Raw genomic sequence first — 18148 nt, forward strand, 5'->3', positions numbered from 1 at the left:
AATCATGAAGGAATGGGCTTTGTTAGCTGTCTGACCTTTGGCGAATCACATCAACCTTTCCAAGCTTCAATTTTTTCACATTTGGAAAATGGGGATAAAAATGATAACTAACACTTTAGGATTTTCAAAGCATTTTACATAGTTATCTCACTGATCCTTGAAACAATGCTTCAAGGAAGTGTTAAATTATTCCTATTTTACAGATGATGAAGAAACCGAGGATGAGTGAATTTAAGTGTTTTATTCAGGGTTATGCAGCTAGAAGCCGAGGCAGGCTTTGGACTAAAGGCTTCCTAAGTCCCTCCCCTGCAATCTGTTCACTACAGAACCTAGCTGCCCTTGGAATTTGGTGTGGTAGGTTGGAGAGAATGAGGTGATGAATTTGTAAAGCTCTGCTTCACTTAAAACCAATTCACCTGAAAGTCAAGATATCACGCTCCTGAGGTCATTGGTCCTCTTTGAGAATGAAGGAGGAACAACAACAACAATCTGAGCTACCTATGGAGTCAGAAAGAGGTGTTTAAGTCTGACTTCTGACTTACTGATTTTACACATATATATATATATATATATATATATACGTATATATATGTATATATATATATATATATATACACACACACACAATACAGACACATATTTCAGAGGGTTTAGGAATCTGAATGGGGAAAAATTCATCTTTATTCCAATATTATTGATTTCCTTTACAATCCTATGAATTTTATTTTATGCAAATATAATTCTGAAATGGGGTTTATGGGCTTTAGGAGAAAATTAAAGGAATCTGAGAGGTAAAGAATTTGCTCACATGTACAGTGTAAGATTGTACTTTGCAGGGAAGGTGATGCCTGGCATTAGCAGAGAGAGAGCTTTTTCAGGAATGGCTAAAAAAAAATCAAGAAAACAAAATTATTGAACTTCCAAGGTTATTGTGAGGCTCAAGTATGATAACTGATGTAAAACAGTATAAAAGTCTCAGTTATTATTATAGGAGAGAACAAGTTATTGGGTTTTCTTTGTGTTTCTGTAGAAACAAATGATCACCTTTCTTCATGCAAATTTCCTCCAACCTTTGTCTATTTTTGTGGCTATAAGAGAGTTCTTGTTTCACTCTTTACTGTGCTTTCCTGGGGCCTGCCTCCTTTTTCATTTCTTGCATTTGTCATCCCCAGGTCTCTGTGGGTTAGGCCATCCTGGAACCTTAGTTGCTACTGCTTCTTTCTGTTGTAGAATGTGATATTTTAAACCATGAAATGGAATGACATTACCACAGTTGTCAGTGTAATGAGAGTGGAAATGAGGATCAAGGGCCCTACTTTTGGGGAATTCCAACTTTTTACTGAACAGGAAAAAAGATGATGAAAATAATAATAGTACCAAAACTTAGCATAATATTAGTAATAAAATGATAATCATAGCTAGCAATTATATCATTTTTATTATTATTGTTATAATAGTTTTTGTTACTCATTATTTATTATCATCCTCCAAATATTATAGCTAGCATTTATATGAGGACAGCTAAGGTATTACAGTGGTTAGAGAACTGAATCTGAAGTAGTGAAAACTTATCTTCATGAGTTCAGTTATGACCTCAAACATTTACTAGCTATGTGACTCTGGGCAAGTCACTTAACTCTATTTATTTCAGTTTTTCCATCTATAATATAAGTTAGAAAAAAAATTGGAAACTATTTCAATATCTTTGCCAAGAAAACTCCAAATGGGGTCATGAAGAGTTGGACATGACTGAAATGATTCCATAACAACAATAGCAAGAAGGTGAGCATAAATCAATCAGATTGCAAGGGGATAGATAATCTGTAGAGGTTGAGGCTGGACCTGGAGTTAGGATGGCCTGAGTTCAAATCCTACCCCAGTCATTTCCTAGCTATGTGATATTAAGACTCACTTTTCTAATCCATATAATTAGAATAACAAGAACAGTGATCTCTTAAGTTTGTTATGAAGATAAAATGAGATAATACAAGTTAAGTGTGTTACAAACCTTAAAATGATAAAAGTGCTAGCTATTACTATTAAAACAAAGCATATAATGCCTTTTTGTTAACCTCCTTGCATTTTTTCCTACCACTTTTAATTTTAATATTATTACTACTTTCATTTCCAATTTCGAGTGCCATAGCAACACTCCTCTCAATTGTCTTTTGTCTTTTTTTTTTTAATAAGATAAGGTTGTTCAGCTTTTTTCCAGTGCCTGACCCCACTGAATACATGTTGGACTTGTACCTCCTAGTCATTGCATTTGCTTAACAAGAAATCATCCAGTCAGCAAAATAATTAATAATTAATAACAATAACAATAATAATATTCAGTGTCACTTCTCTAAGTGAGATAGAAGCACTCAAGGCTGCTGACTTCCCAGATGAAACAGTAATAGTGAAGGGAAAGCTTGTTTTTGTCACATGGCTTTCTTTCACTCATCCTGTAGACATTTACTGCCACCAAAGTGTCCTCGGCCGAGCTTGACCATCCCCCAGCTAATGCTGCGTTTAAAGACAAGAGAATCAAAAGGGGGAAAAATCTCCTGGTACAAATGAGCAGTTGTCACAGAGCATTTTCAAATATGAATTACACTTGAAAGCCTAACTGTAAAGCCGGTGAAAATTGCAACCGAGAGAGCACCTCCACAGAAATCACATACTTCACAAATTGTGCAAATGTATCTTTAAAGCATTTGGCATAAATCCTCACAGCTTGGGCTGATGAGGACAAAATTTAATTTGCAATAATCAGCCAGAGGCAAGGGGAACATGAAATTATGATGTTGCATTAGTTTTGCATTTTGCAATATATTTCCATGTAAATCAGGTATCATTTTAATTCAAGTTTGGATTCCTAAACACCCAGCACATGGAACCTTCCCTCCTCCTCACAAATGACTGTTATTAAAGATCATTTCTCAGGAAAAGAGAGAGTTAAATGGTAGCCCGGCCAATGCTACCTTCTTCCTGGCAACTCTCCCAAGGATAAGGCATAATTCAAGGTGTTTTACTTTGGTGGGTCAAGTGATGTGCCAGGAATTTCATGAGATTAATGGACCTCTTAGCAAAACCTCCACACCAGACAAGATATATGGCTGTCTACTGGGGAGGGCTGACAACTCTTCTGTCCAGTCCTCTTAAGTGATTATTCTAGCTTTAAGTCTCTAATTTCCAGAAAGAAGGAAAGAAAGGGCTTTTAATCTAATTGTCAAATTTCATCTTTTCTGGTCACAAATAAATGATAACTATTTCTCTAATTAAAAGTTGTCACACATTCAAACTTTTGACTCTTGAATCAGAAGTAGGCTCATGAAAGGAAAAAAAAAGCACTATCATAATTGTGAATGCTCTGAAGGACGCAGTTTGGTGGAACACAAATATTGCTAGTTGGGACATAGGAGATCTCTTGGTTCTGTCACTGACTATAATAACTTGGACAAAAGACTTCACTTTTCTGGATCTCAGTTTTCTCAGCTGTAAAATGAAAGGTTTAGGTCAAATGATTTACAAGGCTCTTTCCATCTTGATTTTATAGCAGTGATGGACAGTGTAGAATAGCAGATAGAGATCTAACTCTTGATTCCGAATAATCTAGATTCAAATTCTGTTTCTGAAAGAGGAAACAACATGGTACAAGAGAAAATACAGATTTGAAATCAAAGGACCTGTTTTCAAATTCTGGCTCTGTATTACTTATGAAATATTGGACAAGTCATAGCATTCTTGGGAGTAGAATTAGAGCTAAAGTGATCTCAGAAGTCATATAGTCCAGCTACTTCATTTTACTAATTAAGAAACTGAGATCCAGGGAGATTAGGGATCTGTCCAAGATCCATTAGAGGTGAGAACTGAATCCTGGTTTCTCTGACTCTGGAGTCAACATTCTTTCGACTGTACACAATTAGCTGATTTATAAATAAATCAGAGTCAGATAAGTTGTTTTATCTTATAAATTATCAGATAGATGGATAACCAACTAAGAATCATTATAAGCAAATCTGAAATGTGGTACTTCATGTGGCACCTGAAGACAAAACACTAGACTTAAGGAATAATATATCTACAAAGGATGGTAGGATGAACATTGATTCAGAAGTGGAAGGGACCTAGAAGTGGTCCCAACTCTCTCACTTTTTAGGCAAGGAAACTGAGGCCTCCAAAATGCTTAGTGATTTGTCCAAGGTCACACAGTTAATACATAGCAGAGCCAGGTGATGGGCCACATCCATTCTAGTAACATCAGTACTACTGAATCCTTAGAATATTGTTATATTTTAAAAAATCAAGTATAAAGGTATAGATAAATGTGTTCCTATTTTATGTATATAATAGTTGATTTCCTTTAAGATTTCTGAATTATTCCTCTTCCAAATTCAATTATATTACACATATGGCTTTTGAAGACTTAAAAGAAATCTGTGAGGAATCCTTTTTAAAGAATCCCAATGTAAATAGAATAATTATTTCCATTTTATCTGTTCTGTACATGTGATTTTTTTGCTATTTGTATTTTCTCAAAGTTAAGACACAGCTGTCCTTTCCTACATTTACTGTTACCTTTTATCTGACCTCACAATGAAAGTCAATTTTCCCTCTTGGTTGACTTATTATACTGTCACAATGCCATAGAATTCAGTTGTATACATAGTGAGTCATTTTTCTCCAACTTCAACTACTATAGTTACCTTCTAATCACCACCATTTACTAAATAACATGCATTCCTTGAATAAGTATCAGCCTTTAATGGAAATCTTTAATGATTATAAGTAAGAGGTGGGATTTTTTTGGTAGTTGATGTATAAGAGCAAGCAATTAAAAACCAAACCAATTCTCCTATATTAAGCAGTAAGATTCTTTCTAAAATGAAAATATCAACTTTGTTCTGGTTCTCAGTTTTTTTTTTTTAGGAAGGTTTTTTCCCCTTCTTATAATTCAACCTTCCCAGTACAGTTTTTTACAACATACCTACAGACATCACCTTTCTTCTTATAGTTAGGTTCACCTGCCCATTTCTGGCTGCATTATGCATGAGGTCAATGACATAACGGTGTGTCTTTCCAGCCACGGGAATGCCATCTACGTAGACCAGCTCATCCCCAGGGTGTAAGCGGCCATCTCTGTCTGCTGAACCCATGGCAATGACTGCTCCAATCAAAATCTAGAGAATTAACAAGAAGGAAAACAATACTTTAATAAACTTTTCCTCCAAAACTACTTGTGGAGAAAAACTGGAGATACAGCCCAAGGTTATATCATCAGTGTACAAATCCCTCTATCCCTTTGAACAGAGGTCAGCTAACTATGGCTCCCCTTCAGGCCCAATCCCTCTCCCCTTCTACCACTGCCCTTCCCCTGTTTGTAGCCTTCAGGCCCATAAGCCAAGAATTATTTTAACATTTAACACTGACCCTTGCCTTAGAAAATATAAACTCTGATTTTGTGAAAAATTCTTAGAGATTATGAGCTTAGTGTTAGAATATAAATTTTCATTTTACGTCCTGAAAATAAAGTTGGCTAAAACAAAATTTGATGTTAAAAACAATAAAATTTTTTCTTATTTGTTTGTATTTGACTATTCCAAGAAGGAAGGATTGCTTGGGCTCCTGCCGAGAAAAGAAGTAAGTTTGGGGGCATGTGTTTCAGGAAGATGAAGGAAGGTAGGAAGAAAAATATCTTTGGTGGTTTTCTCTAAGAGATTACTACTTCCTAAAAATCTCAAAAGCCTCAATATGACCCAGTCAAAACAATGTAGTCTCACAGTTGTTTCCACCATGAAATGATCTTTCAACTTCATTTGCCCCTGAAATGGGTTTGCTATCCAAAGGTACACAACACATAGGAGAAATGTTTTATTGTCTGGAAAAGTTCTTTCTCAGAATCCTGTGGCAATTTTCATGGAGGGTCAAATTCAGTTTTTCAGCTTTCATTGGAGTTCAATTTCACTTCAGTACCTTAATAGAGAGGAAGGGTACAGGTGCCTAAATTTTAGTCCTGCTGGTAATAAACAGTCCATTTGGCCTGTGAACAATTTTGCCAGTCCACAGATTTTTGTCAGTTCCCATTTCAATTTCCCATGATTATTTGTTTGTGTCTCATAGCACTACTGAGCTGTTAAGCAAATGTCACAAATGCAGCTAACTGTTTATCTCAGCACCCAGCACAGTACGACGAACACATTAGATACTTAATACATGTTTGTTGAGTGAATAAGTCATGATGTAATTATCTTTGTGGCATAATTAGTAATAACTTGAAGAAATTTCAGTCACTAACTCTCTGGGCTGTATTTTAATCTTCATTTAAATTATTGCTTGCCCATAACCTGCTTTATTTATTTTCATGTTTCTTTAAATTATTGCTTGCCCACAACCTGATTTATTTATTTTCATCTTCATTTAAATTGTAACTTGCCACAGCTTGGTTTATTTTTTTTTTTGGTTCATTAAGTCAATTAGTCAATGGACAAATTGTTAAGCACCTACTAAACACCAGACAATGAACTAAACTTTCAGATTCTACAGCTGTCTTCCAGATTAAATTCCAAATCAATCATGACCTGAAAACTTGGTTTCAGACAATGCATTTAGATTGAGAATTTACAATTAGATCTATGTCTTTTAACTGACAGGTGAATGATTGTATAATTGTTAACAGCGATGGTTGAGGTGGGAAAGGGGGACTATGTTTTTAATCAATTTGCAGAATGTCTACATAGCAAGATGGCAACCCAATTTGAATGACTAATGCATTGATTGACTGTTCCATTTTGAATGATATGAGTGAATTACAGTCAGTTCAGTTCTCAAAACTATACTGCCTCCTGAAGTACAGACAAAACCATAGGCAAGCTACTGTAATAGCTTTCTTCATTCTTAAGCATGGAAATTTCCCATATTGAATCTGATTTCCTTCATCTAGTTCCAGCCCCCCCCCCCACACCCTATACTAACAAAAATCTATGGGCAAGAAGTAACATATAATGTTTTAATGAAGAGACTTATTGCTATTATCATGGGAAGTCACAATTCTTCTGTTCAAGACTGACTTTAGAGAAAGCTTCTTTACTTGCAAAACATCCCCCAATTTTGCCACAGTTCAGCATTCTTCTGATTTTTTACATTCTTCATTTTTTTCCTTCTAGTCATGCTGAGTTGAATTTATGAGTTTCTTTTAAAGACTTCCAATTTATTCTTCAAAAGACAACCCACTATGGAGTGCTTCAAAGAGTTGGAAAAGTGCTTTGTACAAGACCCAGTTAAAATGAAGGTTTACCCAACTCCACTGCACAACAAAAAAACCAGCATTTAAGTAGCACCATGCAATGAAGGCTGGGACCTTTTGATTGCCTCTGCACATTGGTGGGAGAGTTTCTCATTAGATACCTGGAGAAAGGAATGTTTTTGGACTTGCTGCTACTGAGCTTATAGCAAATTAATAATTCTAGGGGACTGTTCGCCACAAATAAATCATTGATACCAATTGAAATAAGTCAACCAAGTACATATAGAGTAAGCCATGACTGTAGGGGGGAAAGGGGGACAGTCTTTACTAAAGATGTGCAATGAAAAATCACATTGAAAAATCACTACTCCCTTGACCCCCAAAGAAAACAGTATAGCAAATAACCATCCAACTTTGAAACATGTCTCAAAATAGAATACCACAGCAACAGATCTTGTTTTTCTATCCTGTTTATAGTGTTTAAAGATGATTCTTATTCTTCATACTAATTTCATGACAGACTTGAATTTCCCAAAGTAAGGGCTGATCAAATAATCTAATAACTATCAATTAGAAATACTTACAATTTAATTATATTTAAAACACCAATTCAGGATGGATGGAGAGTGATTTCAATAGCAAAAAATGCTTTAAGTAATATGATCATAGATTTAGAGTTAAATGAGATATTAGATGTCATTTTTAAGATGAAGAAACTGAGGTCCATGGATGTGAATTGACTTTTACAGGGTCCTCCATGCAATAAAAAAAACTCAGGATTTGAAGCCAACTCTTCCAACTCCCACCCCAGTGGTCTTTCCACCTCCTCACTGACTGTCCTTGATTTCAGACATTCATTGCAAGTAATTTTAAGAGATATTTTTCTTTCCCACAAAAATGGAAAATTCTTTAGTGAAGAGAGGTGAAAAAAACAGTCTCTCTCTCTCTCTCTCTCTCTCTCTCCATATATATATATATATATATATATATATATATATATATATATATATATATATATATATATATATGGAGGATCACACATATGATTAATAAATAAATGCCTGAACTATCATTTATGTAGAACTCTGATAGATTATATAAAAGGATCAGAGATAGTGTGATAGAAGTAGTAGAAGGCCAGCCTTGGGATCAGGAAGAACTAGGTTCAAGACTTGCATCCAATGCATATTAGTTGTATGTGACCTTGGGCAAATCAATTAATCTCTCTCTGTCTTAGATTTGCCATCTGTAAAATGAGAATATCAAGAGCACCTACTTGAGGATAATTGTGGAAATAAAATGAGATAAAATAAAGGATTTTGTAAACCATAAAGTGCTGTGTAAATGCTAGTTATCATCATCATAATCCTTAATATTATTATTGTCAGTAGTGGTAGAAGTTTTATTACCACCATTAACTCTACTTCCTTTATACTGATTGTTGTAGTTGGAAGTGACCACTTAACCATATGTCAAAATCTGACTCAGGTTCTTCCATTTTAAAAATCCTTCACAGATTTCTTGTTGCTCCCTTTTCAATTGACTGATGTCTTGCTCTGTATTCTTTTGCACAGTTTTTCTCCTAATGCTGTCTAGGCTTTTTCTACTGCACTATTTCCTGAATCTCACCATCTTAATGCTTCCCCATTTCTTCTCAACTCACAGCAGGAAATCCCATTTTTGTTCCTTTATGGCAATTTTTCATTTCATTTCTTTTCTATTGTTATTTAACTGTGAAAAGCATTCCCTCTTGCAGGAAAGATGCCCATCTGTTTTGTATGAGTTAGAGTCCTGCTGTTTATTATATACTAAAAACAACATTGTTTTGTTTAATGTGTACCATGAGATGTCAATACCTCTCTGAATATATGAGAATAGAAGCCCTTGAGCTATAACCTATGAGGCTTCCTGTGGTTTGGGACTGAAGTCTGGAATGCTTCCTTTATAGTATTTGGGCAATTAAATGTGGCTACCAAATCTTATTCATATGTTTTCTCCACATTTATGTTGTATGGAAGGATGAAAGTAGTTCTTACAAAATTTCCTTATAGCTGAAACTTTCTTCCCTACTTAGTTCAATTTGCTGAGTTTCAAAGTTTCCCATTTTTTCAGTTGATAGTCTCTAGCTTTATTTACTTCCTTCAGTGGCATTTAATCCTCTGCAATACAGTTTAAAAGTTAAATTTGTAACTTGCAGCTTGAGTATGTTTTAAGTCATTCAAATGAAGGAAAAAGCCAATGAAAATCTAGACAGTTACAATAAAGATGAACTTCAATCCATGTAATCCAAAGCTTATCACAAATACTTGAAGTCTACCTACTGGAGGGAGCAGATGAGTTATTAGGATTAGGTCAATTTTTGGAAGGATAAGGATAGTGAATGTCCTCTGAGCAGAGTGTGGCAAAGAAAAAGCTGGGGTTATGACTACAGTTTGGGGATTCACTCTCCTAAGCTCCATTTTTAGGAAAGAGTACAAGTGGGGAACTCACTCTTCTAAGCTCCATATTTAGGAAAACATTTTTTTGGTATCAGTAAAATTGCTTTGATGCTAGGTCAGAAACAGTAAGAACAGTCTTTCCAGAGCACATTATGCTCTCAATTAGTGCTAAATCTCAGAGCTTGTGGTTTCTGTCCTCTATTTCTACTCAATTTGCCCTTTTCATAGACTATAAGATATTGTTATAAGAATGAACCAGGTCCTTATTTATCTTAGAAATGAGACCTTTATCAGAGATACAATATAAATATTTTTACCAGCTATCTGTTTCTCTTCTAATTTTATCTGTATTGTTTTTGACTTTTTTATAAATTTTAGGTAATCAAATTGTCTTTTTTCTTTAATCACTCTATCCTTTGTTATGAAAATTTCACTATTCTCATAGTAATTTCATAGTAATTTCTTCTTTGCTCCTCTAATTTGTTTAATCACTCCATCTCCTCAAAAAGTATGCTTATAGGGAGTACTGGATTTCTTCCTGCGACTATGAAACATAAGGGATGGCAGAACAAAATAAAGAAAAGGGTAACTGCAGCTGGTGCTGACTCTCTTCCTCATCTTTGACAAGTTCGATTGTCCTTAATGGTGGTAGTAGTGGTGGTGGAGATGGTGGTGATAGAACAGAAGCTTCTTGAGGGGTTGTTTTATGTTTGTCCTTGAATTCATATTTGTATTGATTGCTCATTATAATATCTGCTACACAGCAAAAAATAAGGCTTGTGGTTGAATTGATTGATGAGGAAGAAGATTGACTTAATACTATTCCCTCCATATAAACCCTAGCCAACTCAATCCTATGTGTACTCTCCAAATAGGCTCTGTGTTTTTTAGTCTTTGTCATCTATCCTAGAATGCCCTTCTCTATCTCCCCACATTTGTTGAATATCTATTCATTTAAATACTAAATTCTCCCTTCTTTATGAAACTCTTTTTGAATGAATAATGAATTTTTGCGTTTGATCTCACAGCCTTTGGTATCTCTTCCCCTAGTATCATTCTTTATTTTTGTATCTATATAAACTCATAAATTTAGAGGGGAAAAGGATCTGAGTAACTATCTTGTTCAACCCCTTCATTTTACACCAAAGGAAACTGAAGAATTGGTAAATTACCAAAGGAAACTGAAGAATTGGTAAATTAAGTGACTGTCCCAAGGTCATAAAGTTAGTGTCAGGAGAATCTACATTAAATTCCTCTGACTTCAGAACCAACAAGCTTTCCATTGTACTTTATTGTCCCCTACTTTATACTACAGTACTTCTTTTTGCATTTATTTGTATGTGTCTGATCAAATGAGATCATATTTGAGAAGTCATTCAGCAGTGCCTGGTGTATGATAGTCACTATATAAATGCTATTTCACCTTCCTTTCCCTTTTGTGTCATATTGCTTTTGAAGACAATAAAGATTACAGAATGGACTTATTTAAATTTTTTATTTCCCCAATTATCTACTGCAGTGACCCCAGACAGCAAATATTAATTAATGCTTTTAAAATTCTGTTTTAAAATACTGGGGTTTGGGGGGAAGGGAGAGGAGTGGGACCAAAGTGAAGTTGATGCCCTTTGTCTTTCTCACTCCCCCATTTTTGAGATTCAGTCTATCTTTTTCATAACATCCTTTACTTAACAAAAATTTTATATTTTTCAGTGCTGAGGTGAATTTTAAGGGTCTTGCTGAATATGAACTGAATATAGTTCAGTTATAACCTACAATAGATCTGCTCTTGTTCTTGGAAGTAAAAATAGAAACTTGGGCTGAGAACACTTTTCTTCTGTGAAAACTTTTCTTCTGGCTATGCAACCTTTGAGGCACCTATTGTATTGATATTCTTTTATAGAAACAAATGAGCTTAGTGGCTAATTAGAAAGAAAAATTAAAATAAGAAGCCACCAGACAACAAGGAGTTCTCTTCCCTCTTCCTCCAGCAGCTACAGCCCAGGACAGTTTCTTCTTGTATCAGACCAACTTCCCCATTCTGCAGAACAGGCCTCAAAGTACCCTGGGCCTATGCTTCCCTAAATTTGTTCTAAAATGCTGATGAAAAGATATCTCTCATGCCCCTTTTCCCATTGATAAATTACTCTTGAAGTCTCCTTTTGGGAAGGGACTATAAAGCCATGTCTCAGTTGGAGTTAGTTGGGAACATTCATTAACTATTGTCCTTCTAATCTTGGAATAAGCCTTTGCTATGCTGGTCCTCTTCTGCCATTGGTGAATGCCTTCTGAGGTTTCTTCCATTTGGAGAAAGATTCTAAGTTGGTCAGCCTTCATTTCCTTCACAATTGTGATTCTGACTTTCTGAACTTTAATACCATGATAGCCCTATACCAGTTATCTGTAACCCTAACCCAAGTCTTTTTATTCCTTTTGCCCCCATTAGATTGTGAATTCCTGTTTTGTACACACAGTAATTGGTTTACTTTAACTCTTAGCTAAAGTTGTACTTTCTTCAAAAAATTTTCCTAGTATTCCTATCTTAATGTCTACCCTTTATTGATTATCCACAATTTATCTTGAACATATATAATTTGTACATAGTGGTTCTTATGTTGTTCTTTTAAAGTGAAAGTTCCTTAAGAACAGGGGTCATTATTTGCATTTCTTTATATTCCCCAAATTTAATATACAGTTGGTACTTAATAAATACTAGCTGACTGGCCTAAAATAATTGCTCAATAATTGTGTCCTACCTTGCCTTGATCTATTCATGTTTGATGAAGCATGTGCCAGGCAAAATGGTTAGTTATGACTTTTTTTCAGGCAGCGCATATGAGGACAAGTGAGATACTTGACCACGTCTTGTTTAATTTAAAAAAAAGCTCTCTTACTGCTTAGCATGATGCTCTGTATATAGTAAAGCAGTTTGTTAATTCAAATTTAATTGTATAAAGCATAATTTTCAATATAGTATGGAAGACTTTTCTCTGGAATCCTTGGAATCTCACAGCCTTTACTTAAATGCCATCGGTGAAATGAAAGCTCAGTGCTTACAGATCAACCCATTCTACTGCTGAACAGGTAGTTATTGGAAATAATGTTCATAAAGATTTGGCTTAGACAGCAAATCTCATTTTTGAAGTTATTTTGTAGTCAATATTTTAATATGCATTCTTGAATTTAACTTCTCTGACATAGTTTATGTATCTTTAGAAACACTGGATATCTTAAACTTGTTTTCTAATGCATTAATCAATCTCATTCCCCTTTTAAATAGTTTCTTATACTCTCAGAGTGCTGAGAGACACTCAGACCTGCACAATGGCATGATTAATTGCCAAGTAAGTGCTTCCTCCATGTTCCTCACAAGCCCAACTCCATGCCAAATGAAAGTTCCTTCATCCTCCATCCTTATTCCTACAATTTACCTTAAAAAATCATGTGGGGAATTGAATGATATTGTGCTTGATTTTAATCAATCTATTTCTTGACACAGTTTCTCAGTCAAAATGTCACATGCAATTTTATTTCTTAAAAAAAAATTGATCGAGGCATTTGTTTTCAAATTACAAATATTTATAGATTACCTTTAATTGATAGCCTTCTAACACATATACTCCATATTATTGTAGGTCTAATCATAGGCTACTCTTCAGAAAATTTGGTACTTTAATGCAACATAAAAGAAACAAAAAAATCCAATATACTTTTAAAGAAAGAGGAGTGTATAGTTGTGTACTTTTTCTAAGTGAATACAAATTATCTATAATGATTTACAGGAGATGGACATGCCGTCATTTTGAAAGATCTGTCTTTTCCAATTGACCATAAGATTTTTTTCTTTTTCTTGGAGTTCTAAAAGACTATTTCCTTTCAGATCATTAAAAGGCATGATATTTTCTGATATTTACATAGACAACAGAGGCATAATGTGAAAAGCCAGGTGGAATGAACTTACAGGTTGTCCAGGTTCATCTCCCCCAAGGATTCTGAAACCAAATCCAGACTCCATCCTCCGAAGGTGAACATCCAACTCTTTATAATCTGGACCTAGTATAAAGAAGATACCATTGAGTAATGAATCCTGCCTTCTCCCTGGCCCCTAGAGGAACTGAACATCTCAATGATTAATTCCGTGGATATGATTAATGGTAGTGCTGTCAGAGTTGGTGGAGTGCACAGAGGAAGAAAAAGTATGCTAGTGACAAAAATTAGACATTCCAAAATGAGGTTAGTCCCCGGAATAGCAGTGTCCAGCAAAGGGCACTGACTCATGCAGGACACTGCTCCTGGAATACTCAAATTATTATCACCAGTCCCACAACTTGAGGAGAGGTAGTATGGCATCATATAATGAGAAATGGGATAATGGGGAGTTCTAATGACAGCTATCAAGATGTGACATGAATGTATTTGAATCTCTGAGGAGAAACAATATAACTGATGAAAATCCCTCTTTTGAAACTTTTGAAAATGAGAAATAGTTGAATTTAAATTTGTTCTCTATGGGGTTCATGTGGAGTTTTTCCTTCCTGACAATCTTTTATAAAATATGCTTGGGGCTAAATGAACTCTCATCCCCCAAAACTCTTTAAAATATGGAAGATACTAGGAAATGCATTTTTAACTCCATTATCATTTTCATAAAATAAATTGATAGTATGCCATTTCCCCCCTGTTCTCTGGCAGCTGAAACAACAGATGTGTGCCTAAAATAAAATTTTACTGGTAAATTTGCTTGAATGGTATTTTTGGTTCTTTTTCACTGCCTGTCTCTTCCTTATATCCAGAAAAATGTATTTAAGAAATTATTTACTTTTTTAAATGAATATTATTTACAGTTACTTATTTTCCTGTACTTTCTCATTGGGGAAAAAAACAAAGTCTAAGAATTTTGGTGTGAATGGCAGGCTTCTCCATTGTTACAAATTTAAACAAGCAATTAGGAACTCTGGCTATGCATCATAAATTCCTGGATCTTAAAGGATTTTAATGGAGTGATAAGAACTGACAAAATAAAAGTTGTTAGGGTATCCCCTGCTTATGAGAGAGATTTCTGAGACCTGAGATGTTAATGGAGTTTAAGGGGAACCACCCTCCCTAACTCCTCTTTGTTACTTTTCTGTCTCCTTTCATCCTGAAACCAGATGGTTAAGTTCTTTGAATTGAATAGAAAAAGGATAGATAAGGGAGACTTAGTGGCTAATGATTAGGTTAATCTTCTTCAGGTTCTATGATGTATGAGGTTGCAGAAGTAAGGCTCAGGAATTATTTATATGTGGCCTTACTCTTTCCTGAATTTATAGGATGCTTCCCATATTCTCCCCAGGTCTACATTGTACATTCTCACCAATGCATCTGCAGAATAGATTATATTTATTTATCACTTTAATAGTTACAAAGTACTTCCCCTTCACAACAACCCTGTGAGGTAGGTAGGTAGTTGAAGCAGAACATTACTATTCCTGTTTAATAGATGAGGCAATAGGGGCACAGAGATCTTAAGGGATTTGTCATAAGTAGCAGGTATCGGGGATAGAGCTTAAACTTAGATTCTCTACTCTAGTGTCTAGTACAAGTTCCAGCACAGAATGTGTCTTCCAAAGAAGTCAAAACATTTCCCTCTGAAAGGAACATCCATATACTAGATTCATTGGGGGAATGGTAGATTCATGGTAATACCTAGAAGTAGAATATGGATGACACAGTTACTACACATATACTCCAATGATACATGTGGCATGCTATGATAAGGTGAACATATAGTATGATTTTTATGGTAAGTAATATGCTATCTCCTATCTACAAGAGAACCAATAATTAACCTTTAAAAAGGCCTTCAGCATGAATGTTGTGACAATTTGCAGGTGAATGGAACTGAGAAATAGGGTGAGCTCCTTTTCTGAAGTCACTTAAAAAATTGGTGGTGAGGCCCAGAAGAGCACTAGATTCTATCCTCTACATCACTGGTGGCAAACAAACTCAAAGAGAAATGACCCTGTGGACCACACGATGACCTAGAAAAATTACAAATTAGCATTGACTCTATTGCATTGTATTTTAATTTATTTTATCAAATATCTTCCAATTACATTTTAATTTGGTTTTGGTCCCAGGTGGGAGTGTTGTAGGCTACCTGTGGCCTAAGGTCTACATGTTTGAGACCCTGTTCAACACTTTAAGTCTGAGTTTTTTTTTTTAATTTTATTTTTTGGAGACCACAACGCTAACAAGGAAATAAGCGAACAGTTCATGAACCAACTCTAACACATTTGCCAGGAAAATAGTTCTGTTGCTTTTGGTGACCTGATGGTGGAAGTTAAGACATGAAAAATGATAACAGGAAAAAACCAAAAAGGTAAATTTAGCCATAATTGAACTTTGACCAAAAGGCCATTAACTTTGCTGTGTATTGGACCACATTTCCTTTTCAAATATCATCATCATCAACAGAGAAGTAAAGTTGAGACCATCCAGTGAGGAAACTTCCTAGAATAACTTTACTGTAATTACCTCATGGATAGAATATTGTAAGAAATGACATTTATGTTTTAAAAAGCATTCTGAGTGGCCATCAATATTATGAGCTCCAGAGAGATACAGCTCCTCTGGAGCACAGAAAGCACATAATAAATGCTTGTGGATAAACTGATTTGAGAGGATTTTACTTTCTTATATGTTTTAGTTTTCCAGCAGAACTTTCCACAGACTTTGTGTGAAGGCAGTGCAAAATTGTGACATTCCTGATCACACCATTCCTAGTGACAGACCCAAGAAATCCTAAGACTTAAATTCTTAAGAGTTATTTCTGAATTGTGAGGAGAGATAGGGAGTTAAGGAGGGGAGGTCTCAACTCAGGAAACTGCTAAGGTTCCCAGAGGATAAGGGATTGATAAATGACTCAGCTCTTCTTTTGGGAAAGAAATATGCCAACAAAGAAGAGGAGTAATCCTTTATTCTAGTCAGTTTAATTTTAGTTAGCTCTAGAAGAATATAGTTTTGAACAGGGCAATTATTCTCTTCTCCCATATACATTCTGGGAGCAGATTGCCTCTAGTGTTCCTGTGGTCTGTCTTCCCAGGTTTCCAGTGTTGGGAAATGGGTATGGCTATTATTTTGCTATGTCACATCTGTGATGATGATTTCACTTCTCAAAAGAGAAACTACATGTCCAAGTTTATTACTGAGGCAGATTAACAAAACTCTCCTGGGGAGAGTGTTTTACTCATACTTGAGTGGGGTGCTCATGCTAATGTACAAAGAATACCTTTTAGGAGATAGAGATGCAAAGCATCCTGGTGTTCTCTTGACTTGTCTTATAATAATGAAAAAAATAATTTCTGGAGATGATTTTGATTTTCATGGAAATCCCTAGAGACATTTCACATGCTAAGTGGATCTCCAACACTGTTTTGAAAAGACATGGCTTTGTGCACAGTATTAAAGAAGAGGTTGGGTGACTGAACAAAACTGATTAATTTTATGAATGGATTCAAGACTCAGAAATGCAAAGAATGGTATTTTTGTGGATTAATTTGGCACATGGGATGCTGCAGTAAACATTTCAATTAAATTTCGGTACTTGAATCCCCTTCCATGTTTTAATTAAACATAAGTACCAAGCTCTATTATCACAGTTTGGCACAGAAGAGTGAATTTATTCAATTTTTTCTGCTAAAAATAAGCATTAGTTTTGGTTCTTTACTTATAGAGGGAGCATCTCAGTGAGACAGACCAAGTCCTAAAGAGTTAAACTCAATGACTTTTAAACATGGCTTTAACAAAAAAAAAATGACTTTAACTCTGATCTGTACTACTCACTTATGGATGAAACTAAGTATTTGAGCCTTGAATTAAAAAGTTATTTTCCTTTACTATAAATCCCATCCTGCCAGTTAGATATTTTATGTATCTGAAATGCCACCTTGGAAGAAAACAGCTTTATGCTTATATCTTGCAATATGAGCACAGTTTGCTAAGCAAGGATATTCAGAGGCTATTTGTAAGACAAGAATCAGCCTCCTTGGTCCCACAAACAAAGATTCATACTTTATATTTAAACTTCTCAATTTACTGCATAAATTGCATATATATCAGATAGAATCATACAGTAGATAAACTTTACTCACCTTAAACCTTTATTTTTTTGTCCCTAAATATTTCATTGCAGTTAAACTGTTAGAGAGATGGGAGATACCTTACAATTCATTACAATTAGATTTTTAGAAAAAAATGACAAGTTTTTAAGGATTGTGGTCATCATTAGGGATATGTACCCTTAGGTGGTCTATGTTATTGGTCACATAGAAAGAAAAGTCAAATAAATTAAGTAGCCAAGGACTGATACCTAACTTCAGGTTTGCATCTGTAATTGTGAAATTGTCATTAGTTTCAGTTACAGATCATTTATCGAATTGGATCATAGCAGCTAATTGTTTTTTATTGAAAAAAAATAGCCTGAGAATTAAGCCCTCTATATTCC

At 35.0% G+C, this 18148-nt stretch overlaps 1 protein-coding gene across 1 annotated transcript in view; it reads right to left on the minus strand.

Moving 5' to 3' along the window:
• The window catches only part of MAGI2 (membrane associated guanylate kinase, WW and PDZ domain containing 2), a 1847576-nt gene that overhangs the window by 182986 nt on the left and 1646442 nt on the right, over positions 1–18148 (minus strand). Inside the window, exons 14-15 of the mRNA XM_074194021.1 lie at positions 13625–13716; positions 4973–5165 (exon numbers count right to left, since the gene is read on the minus strand). Of these exons, the coding sequence (XP_074050122.1) occupies positions 4973–5165; positions 13625–13716 (285 nt within the window). The remainder of the gene's footprint in view (positions 1–4972; positions 5166–13624; positions 13717–18148) is intronic.

Source organism: Macrotis lagotis, chromosome 7 (genome assembly GCF_037893015.1).
Source record: "Macrotis lagotis isolate mMagLag1 chromosome 7, bilby.v1.9.chrom.fasta, whole genome shotgun sequence".
NCBI lineage: Eukaryota > Metazoa > Chordata > Mammalia > Peramelemorphia > Peramelidae > Macrotis > Macrotis lagotis.